At 46.8% G+C, this 17,863-nt stretch overlaps 1 protein-coding gene across 3 annotated transcripts in view; it reads left to right on the plus strand.

Moving 5' to 3' along the window:
* LOC119433272 (rho GTPase-activating protein 45-like) overlaps positions 1-17,863 on the plus strand; it is a 248,965-nt gene that overhangs the window by 212,173 nt on the left and 18,929 nt on the right. For all 3 annotated transcript variants that reach the window (XM_049658783.1, XM_049658782.1, XM_049658781.1), the window contains 8 exons: positions 234-370; positions 1,391-1,470; positions 2,704-2,865; positions 3,574-3,704; positions 5,178-5,552; positions 8,844-9,131; positions 11,472-11,652; positions 14,161-14,250. In XM_049658783.1, the coding sequence (XP_049514740.1) occupies positions 234-370; positions 1,391-1,470; positions 2,704-2,865; positions 3,574-3,704; positions 5,178-5,552; positions 8,844-9,131; positions 11,472-11,652; positions 14,161-14,250 (1,444 nt within the window). The remainder of the gene's footprint in view (positions 1-233; positions 371-1,390; positions 1,471-2,703; positions 2,866-3,573; positions 3,705-5,177; positions 5,553-8,843; positions 9,132-11,471; positions 11,653-14,160; positions 14,251-17,863) is intronic.

Here is a 17,863-nt window from a genome sequence, read left to right on the forward strand (position 1 = left end):
CAACTAGAATATCGGCTGTCCCCGTTTGCTATTCGATCCACACCGCTCCCTCCCTCTCAACGTTACGCCCAACATTTTTCGTTCCATCGCTCTACTGCAGGAGCCATTGTTGGTGTTCGGATTTAGGAAGCATGAGCTTGCGCAGCGCTCAGCTGTTCACAATAAAACACGATGAGAGTAAACAAGGTCATCGTTATCCTTCTGTTTACACTACCTCCTTTATGTCCCCGCAGTTTCAGACACTGTGCGAGAGCAGCCGCCTGTATGAGCCGGGTTCACAGTACCTGGAGTTCGTAAGACGGATCCCATCAGGACGGCACCCCGCCGAACTCAAGCTGCTCGCCTTCGAGCCATGTGCCGGAGACACGAGGTCAGAACGCTATCCCTCTCTCTTTCATTCGTTTTGTACATTTCCTTCTCATTTTATTGTGTTAGAAGTTATACGTAGTGTTAGCGCTAGTTCATAAAGGGCTTTGTCTGACGTCTTATGTATGTCATATGTGCCTCCGAAATGTCCAGTCACGCAAAATGCACGCATTAGCAAGCTATACTTAGCATTTGCACTAGTTCTTATCATCTTATCTAAAACCTGTTGTATGTGATATGTCAAGTAAAAGCAAGTAAAAAGACCCAAAGGTGTGTACCAAAATGTTGGAGACAACAGCCGTCTTTCGCAGGGCGCAAGTTAGTTGAAGTCACAACAGAATTCTGCAGCAAACACAGAGGCTTCTGCGCCTTGCCACAGCACAAGTTCATCAACGTGCACCCGAAGCTGTAATTGATGAAGCACACATTTCATCTTTTGTCACCTGTGCGCGCTTTTCCTTGATTGAAGCTTACGGACACCCGCCGATGTTGCTTAGTCGCTTTGGCGTTATGCTGCTAAACAGGAAGTCGCGGGATCAAATCCCAGCCGCCGCGGCCGCATTTCCATGGGGGCGAACTGCAAGAACGCCCGTGACCCGTGCATTGGGTGCCCATTAAAGAATCCCATGTGGTCAAAATTAATCCAGAGTCCCCCCACTACGGCGTGCCTCATAATCGTATCGTGGTTTTGGCACGTAAAACCCCAAAATTTAATTGGGAAGCTCACGGACACTCCCAGCCATTTTCAACATGGCGGGTGTGTTGCAGAACTTTCCTTGCATGAATCACGTTATGTCTTCCAGTCGTATTGTTTCGTCTGTCGAATCGTTTTCAATTTTTATGCGTTGTTAGGCTCCAAAGTTGTTTAGTTTTTCACCCCTCAGATAGGGTGTGCCAAAGAGAGAGTGGACATGCACTACGTCGTTCTAGCAACTGTGCACTCAGCATTTTTATTACCATGCTGCGTGGCTCACCTGTCTTCGCAAGACCCAAATGTCCGCATATTTATTCTTGTATGGCGCAGGACTGAGTCACGCAGAGTACACGAAGCCGAACTGGAGCCGCTGGACCAGGCAGCGCTCGAAGCCAGGCTGTCTTCCGAAGGTGAGTGGTGAATGTGACAGCTGCGCCGGGTGGTGACGGTAGTAGCTATACCGGATGGTTAAGCCCTGCGATCGAAGGCGGCGATTCCTACGACTGAGCGTCTCTTTCAATGCCACTGAAGCGCGTCAACAGGTATAGCACAAACCAGCGTCACCAAAGAGCACAAGGAGTCGTGTAATGTCGTTGCTATATATACTGTTGATCCTTCTGGATACACCAGGACCAGTATAATGTAAGGGTTCATTTTGTTCAATTTTTAATGCGTTAGCATTCTTTTGCTACTTCATGCACTTTCCGGGGGTTATCTATCTATCTGTCCTTGTATGCTTGTTTGTATCTAACCATTTTCCTGCCCACCTGAGTCACTGGGTAATAAGTGGCCGAATGGGTAGCGCTTCGTATGCTTGTATATTAATTTGCTATTGCAATCAATGCTTCGCCTTTTGGGCGAAACTGCTACCTTTTTTCTTATAAATCACTGCTCACGGCCTGTTGATGCTGCTGATAACATAGATGGGGTGTCGCTTGAACCACCGATGAAAAGGGAAAAGTCCATGGCTTTCACTTAGTACCAATGCAAGATTAAAAACAGGCTACCCCCAGCTCTGTGTCCCGCAAGTTTCCTTTAATGAAGGAAGCCACGAGGGGAGCCTCAGCTTATAAAGTGAATCCTGACTCTCTCTCCTGGAGTGCCTCTGCAAGTCTTTGTCCATGCAATTTCATCTTGCCCAGTCTAAGTTCTTCCCTCTTCCTTCTTTCTCGAGGTGGTCACCACCAAAAGAGGAGCTCGTCTGTGTTGCGTACGCTCACTTTCTTTGTGTCTCAACTGCGCAATGGTTCTTGCGTATTGGTTCTGCTTACTGCCGCCTTTTTTATTAGGGGTAAAGGGGGGGGGCGCCTTGCAGTCTAAAACGTATCCGCGCCATTCAGGAGAACTTCGACGCCGTCAGTTCTTGAGCTGCTTGTTTTCATCGTGCAATAAATTGTAGAGGAGCACGGATACGTGTAGCCGAACTAAAGCGTTGCCGAGTACCTGAAGCCGAGCTAAACACATGACAGGAACAACACCTTTGCGTCCTTCCTGTCCTGTCGTTTTTTTTTTTGTTTTTTTTTCGCTGTCTTACTACGCCGTTTTCCTTAACATGAAACGCTGGAAATTTCTCGTATGTCCAAGTTCCAACTAGCCCAGCCTTCTTCATTGAGTGCCGTACATGAACGTGCCCTGATGTGCAGCTGCCGCATCGCGCCCGGCGGGCTGGGCCGGCGGCACCAGCGACTCGGACGGCAGCAACCGTTCGGGGGACACGAGTCCCGCTGCCAGCCCGCAGGCGATGGCGCGGACCATGCTGCTGACCGTCTCGTCTGGCGACGAGCTGGACACCGACCACGACAACGGTACCTTGACTCCTTCCTGAAAGTGTTACAATTTCTTTTTTTTTTGAGGGGGGGGAGGGGTGGGGGGTTCGTATGTATACGCAAGTGCGAATTGGTTGTTTGACTGGTTGCCTGCTTGGCTTGATTAACCGACTGATTGAATAACTGATTGACCGACTGAAAACTGACCGAACAGGTGGAACTGTCGCTAGGTGCACGCGCCTACAAATTTGCATGTACAATATTTGATACCTTACCTATTGATTAATTGAATTATTGATTGATGCCTGCCTACTGATTGATTTAGTGATACCGACATACCTACCTTTCTTATTTCCGAGCAGAATCTCGCGACATTATGACGGGCGATTTGAATGATATGTCAAGGTATTCTGTAACTTCGATGCATGCATGTAATATCATTTGTGCACCCAGTGCCTGTCCTGTGTAATTTGTGCTTGTCTTTATCTTCCTTAGCACCATAACATGTTTTCTAATGTCAGTAACCGATTAGCCCAGCTTTCAGCAACGTTTACCTGCCTACTTATTGATTGATCTGCCTCACTTACCCACTAACTGACTGACTGATTGCTTGATAGTAGCCCACCTGTAGTAACCTACCTGCTGAATTATTTATTGATCAAAAGTTACCTGTACATATGGGCAAAAGTGTAGGTGTTTCCTTGGGGAGTGGACCATCATGCTTGTACGTGTATCGTCGCCTCGCAGAGCGTGGTGCGGGCCGACCCATGTGCCTGTCCCTGGCTGCCGAGACGCACTCCTTCCGCAAGCTGCGCACGCCATCCCGCTGCCGAGAATGCGACTCCTACGTCTATTTCCAAGGGGTCGAGTGCTCGGAGGTACGCCATCAGTTCACCCTGCGTGGCAGATGCTTCAATGCTCTGCGCGCGTGCAGTCATTCATATGTACATGGCGTCCGGCTCCTCAGCAATCTATAAGTTTGGCGTTCGTTCATGCATTCGCTTCTTAGTTCTTTTCTTCATTCATTGATTCATTCATTCATTTGTGTATTTTAAAGCGTCCATGGACAGATTGGAGGTGATAGCGCAGAGGGGGGGGGGGGGGGGGGGGCAGGTGAGCGGGCGTTTCCCTATCTTGGAGGTAACCTGCGGCGGATGCAAAGCCTAGGCGAGCCAAGGTGACAGCTGGTTTCATATGTGCGTTGTTCCTGCATGCCTAGTGTTCGAGGTCGTGGCGTAGTTGATTTTCAGAGACGCGTTGAAGCGAGAGACAGCACGTAAAGCAGTTCACTCGCCGCTGCTCCCGCTCTTCATCACACCAGCATTGTGACAGCGAGTGTCTGCGGCCATCGAGTGAGACGTGATAATGTTTCCCTGTGCGCTCATGACACTGCGCTTGTTAATTTATTAAATAGACGATGTTTGTTGTAACTTATATGGCCAATAAAACTAGGACTCTTACTTCGTGCAGTTACCTAATACTTCGCTATCGCTATGAATTCATTATTCGCCTTTCGGGCAAAACTGCGACTCTTTTTAACGCGAAAGTGTTCCCTGCCGAAACACCGCCCCTGCATGTATTACACTGCATGACTACTATGCATGGGAAAACGGTGGCGCAAGCAGACAGGGTCTGCATGGAGTGTGCGACAATTAGTTCCACACAAGCAAACCTGTCTAACTTGGCGTCTTCTCCTCTGCATCAGTCTATGCGATTGGAGCACGAGCATAGTCATCTTTAGCCACTTGGCGTTCAAGTTCTAGCACAAAGGGAAATTGTCAGTTAATGCGAGTAATGTTTTTCAGCAAACATATTAAAACTAAATAAATCAGTATTTTTACGCGTGATTATACACGACGGGGGAATATCCCCTGGAGTGCCCATATAATTGAAATCGCAATAAAATGCGCCAAGTGTCTGAACGCGCTGGCTGGCATGCTGTAAGTTCTTAGGTGTGTTCTATTCTGCCTGGTGAGGCATCCATTCGTGGCGAATTTATTAGAGCCTCGGACTTTTCTGCTATGTGTCCTCTGTTCGAATACAACCAGCGGTCAATTTTGTTAACATTTATTTATGTAAATATGCCTATACTTATATGTATCTGGAACATCACGGCGATGGCAAGAATTCGCCTGGAGTGTCCATATAATTACTATCGCATTAAACGCGACATGTTTATACTGGAAACAGGCACCAAAGGCAGAGTGAAGACGCAGATAGATAGAGAGATAGATTCATTCACTGGTTTCTGTTTGCCAACCTGTCGATCGAGCTCATTGTATATAATTGGCAGCGTAAATCGAGACGACGACACACATCGCGTTCTCCTCAACCCACTCTGGTACGCGCAGTGCGGCCTGTCCTCGCACAAGAAGTGCCTGGAGACGCTGGCCATCCGGTGCGGCCACAAGCGGCTGCCGCGCAAGATGACCACCTTCGGCGTGGAGCTGGGCGGCCAGCCCGCCGACGAGGTGCCCTACATCGTGCGCCGCTGCATCGCCGAGATGGACGCCCGGGGCTACGGTGTGCGCGGCCTCTACCGCGTCTCGGGCGTCAAGTCCAAGGTGGAGCGCCTGTGCCAGTGCTTCGAGAACGGCGCCACCCTGGTCGACCTCAGCGACTCGCCGCCGCACGTGGTGGCCAACGTGCTCAAGCTGTACCTGCGACAGCTGCCCGAGCCGCTGCTCACGTACCGCCTCTACCCGCACTTCATCGCGCTGGCCAAGGTACGCTGCTTTGCCTCGTTATGTGCTCTCTGGTAGTTTTCGCTAACATTTCCAACAAAGATTTCGAAATTGCATACCAGAGCAAATATATAGTATAGCGTACCGAAAAGCCCTGACCCCACATGCGCTCTCTTGTACAGCCAGTCGATAGCGTCCCCTAACTTTGAGTCTCCTATTTTAAAGCTACTCAATAATACTAACACTACATTTATTGATTGATGTGGGACTAGCCTTAAAAAGCATCGGATGGCTTTTGGGAGAGTGCCCGGCAGCTAACGTTACATGACCGCGGCACCCTGCAAGCATTTTGTACCCACCAAGTTCTTCATCACAGCGCATTATTTGTGATGTCCCGAGGTCAACGCAAAAGGAAGTATGAAAATTGATGCGGCCAAACAGAAGTTACCAAACTTAAAAATTCAAAATAAAAGCAGGCGACAGAAAGAGACGCACTCTTTTGTATTTCGCTCTGCCAGCGAATGCTTGAGCTGCTTCTAATCAAAACGCGGCCTTACATCACGTGGTACCGGAAGTTTTGCCATTGTGGCCTTCCCTTCATAGCCTCGCTTGATAAGGTGGCGCCACCTAGGTAAGCCGCCTGCAGACGCACCTTCTCACACAGACAAAATTTTGTGAACAGCCATCGGATGTTTGTGAAAGATATACAGAATGAACTTTACACACTGTCCATACGGACGTGCTACGTGCAAATGCCTATTTTTGCATTATATTTCCAGTGTAGCCTAGGTTGCATAGATGTCCTCCGCGTCCATCGCGGGGGAGGAGGTACATGTTGAAGGACCCTAGTGTGGACTGTTGGACAGTGCACCTATTGTGTCAGTTGCAAACGAATTGAGTTTGTATTGCACAAATGTGTGTTCTCTTCGTAGCTTTGAAAAGCATAAAACACTTTTTTATTTTTAAGGCCTTGAATGTATAGTACAAACACCCACAATATATTCTTCATGCCCAACCAATCAAAACGAACAGCATAAGCCACGTGCCCTTCCATCACATCCGCTGCCGAAAAGTTTTTGTGTATGACGATGGCACTCTGCGTGGAAACTGATTTGAGAAGCAAATTAAAATATGAAATGCTCTGATTTAGGCATCCTCACTGGCGCTGGAGGCATCAAGTCCTATAATAAGCGAGTGTATAATAGAAACAATGTGCATAATACAGTTCAAAGAAAAAATTCAGAGCCCTTCCAATACTGTGAAGATGGAAGCCAGCGCAGCTGTGACTATGGTGGGTCTGCTGTAGTGGATATTGCTATAGTGAATTTATATGTTATCATTATTGATTATAGTGAGCGTCTTCGGCATGTTCGTCAAAGAGCAAGGACACCGGCGTATTGTTTTCGCCCGGCACGATGGCCAAGTAGTGCGTTTGCTGCGCCAAGTACGCCCCATCGTCATAGACCAGCGTATGAGCCACCGCGTTCATAGCTGCGGCACACTACGCGGCAGCGTCAGGATCCTGTGAGATCTCTCCTGCTCCTGCTGCTATCGGCTCCTCATAACCACATATCCAATGCGGGTGTGAGGCAGACGTGATTTCTTTCTTACCTTCTTTCTTTGTTTCTTTCTTTCTCTCTTTGTTTATTTCCTTCCTTCCTTCCTTCCTTCCATCCTTCCTTCCTTCCTATCTTTCTTTCTTGTCCCTGGCTCATACCCGCATATTCAATGCGGGTATGCGCCACACGTGATTTCATTATCGTTAATGGTGACGTAACTGACAAGCATGAGATGTTATTGATGTCATGACCTATCAGTCATGTTAGTCATCCGTTTTGACACCTGTGCTAAGGCACAAGTGGTGGGAAACCGTCACGCACATGGAGCCAAACCACCACACGCATGGAGCCGAAATGCTGATGATGATAGTTTTTTTCTACACGCAGACACAATCCTGGGGGAACTATTCCTTAACAGCTTCATTGTAAAAAAGGAACGCAGCTGAAAAACCAATGCAATATCGATAATGTGGTTACATATACGTTGGTATTATGCAGAAAGAAAGATATAATGTCTACAACACCGCGATATTAAACAGAGAAAGAAACTGAAATAAATAGTCTAGCTATATATGTTTAACTGGATGCGAACTATGGGAAAATAACTATTGTTTGCCATGTTCATGGTGTACTGTGCTTTGCTAATGGCTTGGATAAGAACACGCCGCTAAGTACTGGACTGTTCAGGGAAGTGTTGTGCATGCATATAGCGCTAGGGGTCAATGCAAGGACCTCTTACGGCGGCACTCATACGTGGTCTTCCTTCATGAACGTCCACGTACAATGCAACGGACGAGCGCGACACCACAGCCCTATTGTGCACCTATCGGTAATCTCGTTTAATACGATAGTGGCGACAATGAATAGGACGTCTCTTGCGTTCGCTCAAAGAGCACAAGGAAGAATGGTAAAAATGTGCTACCGATTATGGGCTGCGCAATTACGGTCCCCGCCTTTGCTTTCAATTTGCGGTGGTGAGCTTGTACTGAACGTGTCCACTGTGATGCACCTAAGCTACTAGATCTTGAGGTGCGGCTGCTTCGCTGTTCATTTCATCAAAACAACGTGGCAGCATCGGCACGTTGAAAGCTCGCATTTGTTTAGCGTGACGCACGTAGGCTTTGTGCAGAACGAATTTAGGGTATTTCCTGCGCAACCGCTGGCTTCGTGCAGGACACGAGAGAGAAGTTATTGAGTGAACACAGAGAGGTCTGCCTGCGGTAGTATAGACACTGAAGCCTGATACTTTGCTCAGAGGGCAGGGGAAGATAAGAAAGAGGGGTTTGAGGAGCGATGATGAAGATAGGCAGCAGGATGCGATTATATGCACATTGTGGCCACACAATCCGTTCAGAACTTTGGTTCTAGGTCTGTGTTAAAAACCAAAAATGTTACGACAGCCTTGCATGGTGGTTTGCTTCGTTGATATTACATGTCCACCCTAGAGGCCAGCGACACTTTAATCTACGCCCTGTTGTTAGTTGGCGCTAACGAAGAGGATCAATGCCTGCCGTTAACGGTCGTATCGGAAACAGGCAATAAATATTTGCTCCACAGTCTTGGATACTTTGACGTGGCACAGTCTGTCGAGTCCCCGCATTAGATGTGATACAATTGTTGTCGCGTATAAACGCGACAACATTTACAGAAACTGTAGCTATAAAAGCTGGTGCAAGAGTTGCCGGACTCGTTATGTACGAGGATGCAACAGACGTAGAATTTGTATGATGTGGCTTACGAAATTGCGAGTGTCACTGGCGACACGCATACGCAGGAGCACCCCGGTGGCACGGGCGTCACCCACCACCACTCGGAAGAGGACGAGGATGAGCTGGGAGAGGATGAAAACAGGGACGGCGATCACCATCATGACGAGGAAGAGGAAGAAGCCGTGGTGGCGGCGCTGCGGTCGCTGGTGGCGCAACTGCCGCCGCTGCACGCGCGCACCCTGGCGGCACTGCTGCGCCACCTGGCGCGGGTCGCGGCACACTCGCACCTGAACCAGATGCCCGCCGGAAACCTTGCCATTGTGTTCGGTCCCACTCTGTTACGCACCAGGCAAGTTTCGACAGGAATGAGTAGACGCATGCAAACCCTATTGGAAAAGACCCATATGCCCTCTATAACCTGATCCTATATGATCATATTGGTTTATAGCGGAAATGTGGCTGTTTATGCAGCATCTTATTAGATTATGGATACTGGGCATATCGGGCATATCAGGCATACAATGTTTTTCAATAGGGAAATTAGTCGTCTTAGCTTTTCCAAATTGGGCGATTTCTGTAAAGGATCTCCTTTCGAGCTGGCCATTCATGTCGAAGTGGAACCAGCAGGGCAAAACGACGGAGACAGAAACACCAGGTGATGTCCCTGTTATTTGGTGTTCCTGGTCCTCGACGTTTTGTGCCACTTGTTAACCTGTCCTTAAAGGCGTGCTGGCACGGCGTGTTTGTTCTGTAATTTTTTATTTATTTTTTTACAGCAAAGCTGTCAAGGGGGGTTCTGCGGCGGTTTTCGTGTAGCGGCGAAGACCGGTGTGCGAAATCGTGGCCGTTATCAAATGTAAATGCAACGCAATAGGGTCGGAGCCTCAAATCTGCTTTTAAATGCAATTATTCATAACTATAAAATAGAAGTTATCTTTCATATATCCATAACATCTGTCTCTCATCCATGTTGGAGGTTAGCCAGAAGTTTGTACGGCTGCGGCGGTGAAAAAATTTACGCCGGAGTGCTGCAACACAGCCTGGATGGTATACCGTCACTAACCTCCGTATTCGTAAATGCGCCTTAACTTGAAGCCTTTGCTTGACTTGACCTACGTGGATGACGCTTAGCGTGAATGTGGCCAAAAAGGCACTCAGTTGCATTTCCTTCGGCGCGTTCGCGTCAAGCGTTATTTCGACCATGTCACGCATTATGCTTCTAGTTAAGGTGCATATCCTAATACATGGGTCAAGTACAGCCAGCCATGATTGTGCTCGAACGCAGGAGCAGTTCTGCTTCGTTCGAGGGACGCCAGCAAGTATACTTGCGAAGGGTGTGAAATTTTGCTTTTGGTATGGGCTTCGCAGTCTTTGACGTATTGGCTGTCAGAGTGGCACACATCTGCGAAATAAATTTTTACTGTCACTTTTTTGTTGGCTCTAAAAAAATACTGCAACGCATCATATCTCCTTAGATAGCTTTTTATAATCGTTTCTACAAACCAGCTTCAGTTTGGTACCCAGTAGGTCACAACAAACTGCTGCTGGCTCTGTTCATGCAATCGCTGCAGCTTTGACACATGAGATGTCAAAAGAAACGCGCGCAGAACTCTTGGTTTATGGAGGAATGGATAATTAGAAGGGCGCACTGGTGGAAACACAACTGAATACAAGATAGCCAGACAAACAAGGGATCGTGTAGTGGTAAGCTTTAGCATCTTCCCCTGCCGGCGCTGAGCGGACGCTCTTCCCCGAAGACAACGGGTTCAACAGCCGCGTGTGCCTGCCACACTAGCATGTAGCAATGATGGTGATAAATGTATAATAAGTCGCAATATGAATTCCTGAAGTTTCGTGAACATATCAGGAGAAAAGGTGCGCGGAATGTGGCAAAGCACCCGAACTAAGTGCGCATCGATTAAAACCTACGCCGAGACAAGCCAATACCACCTAGATATACCACCTAGATAGCACAAGGCCTGTTCACTCCGAGCCATGGCGTCATGCTACCTGGCCCGTCTGCCATAGAATCTAATGGGGATGCTCCCAAGTAAGCAGCAGTGACTTCGACGTCAACGCTTTCATCACGCCAGCCTTGGCAATGGAAATTTCGGGCAAGGTAGCGTGACGCCATGAATCGGTGTGAACAGTCGTGTGCCATCTAGGTGGTGTCGGCCAAGCACACTGGGCCGAGTCCGCGAACCAGGGTCACTTGTTGGGCCGACATTCAGAGGAAAAGACTAAGGCGATGGCTTCACGGGAGATTGGCTTGCGAAGGCTGGCTGCATGACCTAATGCTCCCTCTTAGTTTGGGACGCGTTAGTCGCCAAAATTCGTGGCGCGTGTTCATACTGCGGTGCTGTAGCGCATTTCTACAAGGCCAAGCACGTCGTGTCTTGTGATTCAGCACGTTTTAATGGGCAATACAAGTTGCGCTTTCGTATTTCCTTTCTCCGTGGCAACGTCGTCCTACCTAGTATTATTGGTGTACGAGGTCAGTAAATATTGTTCTATGTCATGACTTCACGGTAATGTGAGACCAACTTTAGTATCAAATTAAAATATATTATGTGTCTCAACATTCATACTTGCTAAGTGTCGTTTTCTTTTAGTGTGTGGCTAGAGTTTCTATGCAATTTGGTAAATGTTCAGTATTCCTGTAACAAAGTCTCTCTCTCTTTTATCGCAGTGAGGGCAGCGCGTCGCTGAGCTCTCTGGTGGACACTGTGCACCAGACGCGTGTCATCGAGCTGCTCATCATGTATGTGGACCGTATCTTCCCAGACGAGGTGCCGCACCACGAACAGGTCCCGGAGGAACACTACACCCTGCTCGAGGCCGTCACGCTCAGGCGGTGCGCATCGGAGGGAGACGGTAAGTCATTCGTCTTCCCTCGCACGTCCTGTAGACCAACCGTCCGGCTCTTTCCACCTTCCTCACTGCCCGAAGATCGCTCAGGGACGTCACTGCTTTCCAATTCGCTTCTTGTTAATGACTGGCATATCTTACGAGCGGGAAGGACACATTTTTATTGCGGAAGCAATCATAATGGGCACTCCAGGTGAATTTCCGCATTCGTAGTCAGCATCGCCGTGATGTTCCATATAAAGTTCAAGTGTGCTGAGATCCTATTGCACGCCGTATAATGTACGTGCGAGGGTGAGCCGTGAAGGATCGTAGCTTGATGCGTGCCATCTTTCCGCGCGCCCATTGTTGGATATCACGTGATCAAGTGCGCGCTATAAGGGGGCGGAGGTTGAGCGTGCATCTCCTTCTCTAGCGTGGCCCTGGCTGTGTTGTTCACGTGGCTGAGAGCATACACGGCCCACGCGCCGTCTCTTGGAGGTAATTTGCAGCGGGTGTATAAGTTAGGGGCGAGACGAGGCTGGTGACTTCATGTGCGCTGTCATCCTGCGCACCTAGAGTTGGAGGTTGCATAATCTCAAGTTTTGGATACTCATTGAAGCAAGAGGCAGCACGAATCGTTCTCTCCGCGCGGCCGGCACTTATCATCATACCACCAGTCGTGACAGCGAGAGTTCGCTGTGATCGAGTGGGATTTGTTCGTGTTTGGCTGTGGGCTCGTGCCACCATGCTTGTTAATTTAATTAGTTAGCGAACGTTTACTGGAATATATAGGCCGCTAGAACTACGGACCTTACTTCACGTAGTTGTGTACTACTTCGCAATCGCTATCGATACTTCGCCTGTATGGCGACAGTGTGAATTTTTATTTAAATACCCTGGTTAGGTGATGAACACAGCATCTCCATGTAAGGGGGTGGAAGTAAATATCTCATAATCTTTGCAAGAACCGGTCTCATTGACCTAAACACAGATGAGGATGTAACATCGTTTGCTAGGTGGGCATCTCGATGCTGCATCCTATTTTCGTGTCAACTCGCAGTGTTCAAAAGGCGCTTCGTCACCTGTGATAACACAATGGTCTGATTGACCAAACTGGTGAGAGCTTTCACAAACCAGACGGCAATAATGCTCCTAACCAATCGCATACAGTCCCGCATGCGTAGGACTTTATATCCCCAATGAATATCGTACGTAATCTTTTCTTAAGTTAACTTTGAGAAAAATTGACTGAGAAAAGTCAGAGGAAACTTTAGCTCATGGTGTGCACCAATATCACTATTCAAATACATGTAAAGCGCAGAAATCTTCTCATGAGACAACCGCTGGAGTAATTTGAATGAATTTGTTACAGTTGAGAGAGAAAGTTAACTATAGCAACTGTTGTAAGGATAAGTCTGGTTTAGATCCTACATTTTTTACAGACATTGCCAGAAATCGGCACAAAAGAAAACGTTTATGAAATTTGCAAGTCCATAACGCGGCATCAAAAACTGACATCGCAGTTGTGTAAACTGCGTCCGTGAAAGTGCGCTAGCCCAGTCGGGCAGGAGTTCAGTCCCAGCCGTGCCCCCGAAGGCAATTCCGAAAGATTGTTTGAAATAAATAAAGAGAAAAAAAACTAAAGGTGGAAGCAGTATAGGTCTTGTACATGATGTTGTTGAATGTACAGTCGGCCACAAAAGTTTACAGAGCATGGTTTCCACATAAAATGCGAATTTCTGCTTTGTTAAAGCATGGCAATACTAATTTGATATATGATACTTTACGTCACTAAGCCCACTGCACGCTGAAACTTTCAATCCGGTGCTATGTACCCAGGCTTCGCGGAAATTTAGGTTTATCGCAAATTGCGTGACCCGTAAATTTTTATGACTGACTGTACATTCTCTTGCTTATCAAGAGTGGCTTCAGGTGCAGATTGACGAATTGCTTCTGGCAGCAAAACAATGCAGGCACTACGTGCCTTTGCAAAGACTTTGTTAGCTGCGACGCAGTATTATGGAGTCATCTAGCAGGCACTCGGCGAATGATGGCTGGAACGGAGCTTTGTGGTTTCTTTTTTGCTTTTCTTTTATTCTTTCCTACGTCGTTAGACATTTGACACACAAGAGGCTTCAAACAAGATGACGCCCGAACTAGTGCGCACACAAAGTATAACTTGCTAGCGCAAGTAAAAATGAATACACCACAATTTAATGGCTAAAACGTGTATACTCTCACTTTCATTAAACGGTCTTTAATTGCAAGGATAGAACGGTCATTGGGAGGAACCGGGAGATGTAGCATATTTAACCTCAATGATGCAAAGCTTGGATCGAACGTTTTGCGCATGAAGCAACTTGCCTGTGAGTGTCGGCAAACGACGCACATGCGGTTTTGCGAGAATCACGCCAGGTGCACTTATATGCATATATGATTAAGGGCACTGAGTTTTGTTATACGAGTGCAAAGTGTTCCACAGTGGCGCCTGCTCAGGCATTCGTTGCTGAGTGCCTGGCACATGAATGTTTGCAGTCGAGTCTCCACTGCACGACGAAGCCACAACGCAGAGTCAGGACAGCGACGACGCTGCCGAACCGGTCGTGCTCGCCAGCCAGCTGACAGGTAAGCACGGCCCTGCTGAAGCAGCACCGAATAGAAAAAGAGTATTTTCTGTGAACATTTATAGATATCTTAAATAAAATTCATGCTCCATTCCACTGCTGTGAAGGTGGATTACAAGCGAAACAGTTTAGCAGACGACACAGAGGTGACACAGAATTTCGATCAAAGGTATGAGCCAATCATATTTCTCTTGAGCGGCGAAGGCAGTCATACCGAAGAGACACATGCACATACACTTTTATTTTGAGCGGTCTTCTACCGCCACCTCGGGAAGCCGGAGGAAACAAAACATGCGCGACGGGACCGCCACACTGGGAGAGTGGAAGGAAACTAGGCACACAAGCACTTGGAACGACGACAATGGGAGGGTGGTTTGAGCATACACATGGCCGACGTGGGTCGCACAGCGGCAAATTTTTGAGAAACCCTTATCATCTAAATGAGAGTCCACTCATTTTGAAAATGGTGCCTATTGATAATAATATGAAAATGCATATCCAAGTGATGAGACGTATTGAGACGATGATTCATGTATAGAATGAAGCGATTTTGCAACAAATTTAGGAGATGAGTTTTTGCACACGCAGGTCTGTTGACGAACATGAGAAATTTATAGAACCCTAGCCATATACAGCTTCGCTGTAAAATAGATGTATGGATCTAATGCATACGACATATTTTTTTTTTTAGCTGCAACAAATTTTTTTTAATTCATGCAAAAGCTCCTCTGGGAGTCGTCTAAGTATGCGGAAGTAATGTGCCGCATGCTCATCTCCACGCAGCCCGGTGTCATTAACAATGTTAGGAAACTTGATCCGACTAGTATAAACCCTTATCAACCCTCATCGGTCATTATCAACCTTATCAAACATGTTCTGACTCTTACCAACTCTTATCGGTCCTTATCAACCTGGATGTCTGGTCGAAGCTGTTGCAAAACCACCACTACACTTCCTGATGGGGGTAGGCAATGCTTTATTGATGGTTCGGATGCTTGTTTTGAGCTTGTTCTTTATTGAAATGTATGCTGTTCTGTGTGTTGTATGGGTGATTTCAATGAGCGTATGCATTCGCTTCGCTTTGCTGAGCTCTAGTAGCCCTTACGGGGGTATGAGGCATTGCTTAAGGGGGTATGAGTCATTGTTCAGGGGGGTATGAGCCATTGAATTCGCCTTACATGCGCCTTACATTCGCCTTATTCTCATTGAGTAGGCATAGAAATGCTTACACATTTAAAAATTGCCTGTGACAGATAGCACAATTATAAACATTGCGCTAAATTAATTGAACAGGCGGCCATTACTTCTATGAGAAATCAAAATGCTTAATTGAATAGTGAACACAATTACACAAATTAACGTTTTAATTAATTACTTTACGACACATATTTAAATTTACGAATTGTAGTCACCGAGTTTGCAATGTCTATCCACTTGAAACAAATTCTCAGGACTACACCAGTTTTGAGATATTAATTTTCAAAGTGTCTGACAAAATGCATTGGCGTTCCAGTTGCTTTTGTGCTCAGTGCATAAGACAGCGTTTTCTTTTAAAAGTAAGTGGAACAACAGCTCATTTTTAGCACAAGTTTGAGGCCGCACACCTCGAAAACTGGCGCCATCCGTATATAGAAATTGTTCCAAGTGTTTATGCCTTGCGAACTTACTAGCTAGAATTCATATATAGAAATATGGGCCGTAGTGTACATAATTAAAAAGTTATTTAGTGTAATTATGTTAATTATTCGTTTAAGAATTTTTATTTCTCTTAGAAGCAATGGCCGCCTCATTGAGTAATCTAGCTCAAGCCTTAGAATTGTGCTATTTGCCACAGGCAACCTTTATTTTAACTTTTATTTACTTTTATTCAATTTTTTTTATTGGAATCTATATGTGAAGCGAAGCTTAAACGAGTAACTACACGGTATTCAAGTAACGGCGATGATGACTATTGTGTTTACTTCCATATTGTGTAAGTTGTAGTCTCAAGCAATGCACAGCACAGGTCATAACTTTAAGGTTCACAAGTTATGCTGGCAGGCTAACAGCAGTTAATGCAAATGCACACCGTAAGACGCAGTGATTTTCATGAATGTGACATTTAATGTTTGTCGAAGGAATAATTTTGAAAATAGGATTCTTCTGAAAAAAAATTCGGCAGAGACATTGAAGACTGCTTACATGCGGGAATGTGAAAGCATTCTGGTCCCTTTGGTGAAATGTTTTCGATTGATGTTTTCGACATGCATTAAAGTTATTTCACTGATTCGGCACCGATGAATTCCGAAGAGCAAGGGACGCACGAGAAGCAACGCGCTCATTTGATACACTCATTACGTGGTGCCACCTCCTCCCCATTGGCTACGCCGTTACGTGCCTAATGACGCATGCACTAGGGCCACACCTTTAGTCAGCCAGAACCACGGAGCCACTGTGGCGTCGGGGAGGCGTGCTCGTGTTGCACCCCTGGGGGCCTGGGTTCGATTCCCACCCAGACCAAAATGTACCAAATCTTCTTTTCAAAGCCATTCATTTACTTTGTTTATAGGAACCTTCCTGAGAAATTTGACGTCAGTCCAAGCTAGCATCTTTGATGTGTTCTTACTCTTTGTGCCATCGCTGGGTCACGCTGCCGACGTCGACTGATTTTCACGTAATCGGGCATAAAATGCTTTCGCATTAAGGTAAAACACGAAATACAGTAATCGGTGTGGCTACAATTTGCCCGTGTCATTCCTGCGTCTGTGACCTAGTGGAAAACGGCGCGCGTGCTCTGTTCGGCAAAAAAAGCGGCAGCCACGGCCAGCAAAATTATTGAGGGTTCGTAAAGAGAGCTTTGCTTTAAAACGAATACATTAGGAGGTTTAGTGTCCCGAAGTGAAACGCGGGCTCTGAGAGACGCCGTAGTGGAGGAGTCTAGGACCCAGCAACGGTTGCCTCCGAGTTATAGGAACGGATCTCGAAGGCTATTCGTTTTGCAAGCTGAATGCCCCAGAAGTGATTGGGAAACCGCAAACGCGTCATGGGCGCCACGTTTTAAACATCACTTAGCTAAATAGATCAGCTGGGTTTCCTTGAAGGCCAACTGCAGTGAAGTTTTGGACTACATAAAAATCCTAGTTAAATATCGCGCTAACATAGAAGAGCTTTCGTGCTAAATTTTACGTTTGAAATACGAGGGGAAGTGTCACGAAGAGCTGGCAAAAAAATTGCCTTTTTTGATACCGAAACTTTAAAAAAAGTGCGCCGCCGCTACTGTTCGCCGCAAGTGACGCATTTAACCTAGAACGCGCAGCTCCGTGGCTTGAACTCCGAGATTGGGCGACGTCCGTGGCTGCCCGCAGCATGCTGAATAATCATGGAAGTGACATGGACTTACGTCATAGCTTCTAACCACCAGGTGCACGCGACGTCTGCTTAGGTGCTGTGTAGACGCTGCTAGTACGAGAATTATACAATTACCAGTCGTGTGCCTTTGCCAATATTGCTTCTCTAGTATATACTACTAATATGTAACCAATTTAGTCAAAGAAATTTCGTTATGTAGTGAAAAAAACTGGCCCCAAAAGTACGAGTGCTTCTTGCTGTCCGCTCTCGTGGGAATGCGGCTGTCG

This window comes from Dermacentor silvarum, chromosome 11 (genome assembly GCF_013339745.2).
Source record: "Dermacentor silvarum isolate Dsil-2018 chromosome 11, BIME_Dsil_1.4, whole genome shotgun sequence".
Classification (NCBI taxonomy): domain Eukaryota; kingdom Metazoa; phylum Arthropoda; class Arachnida; order Ixodida; family Ixodidae; genus Dermacentor; species Dermacentor silvarum.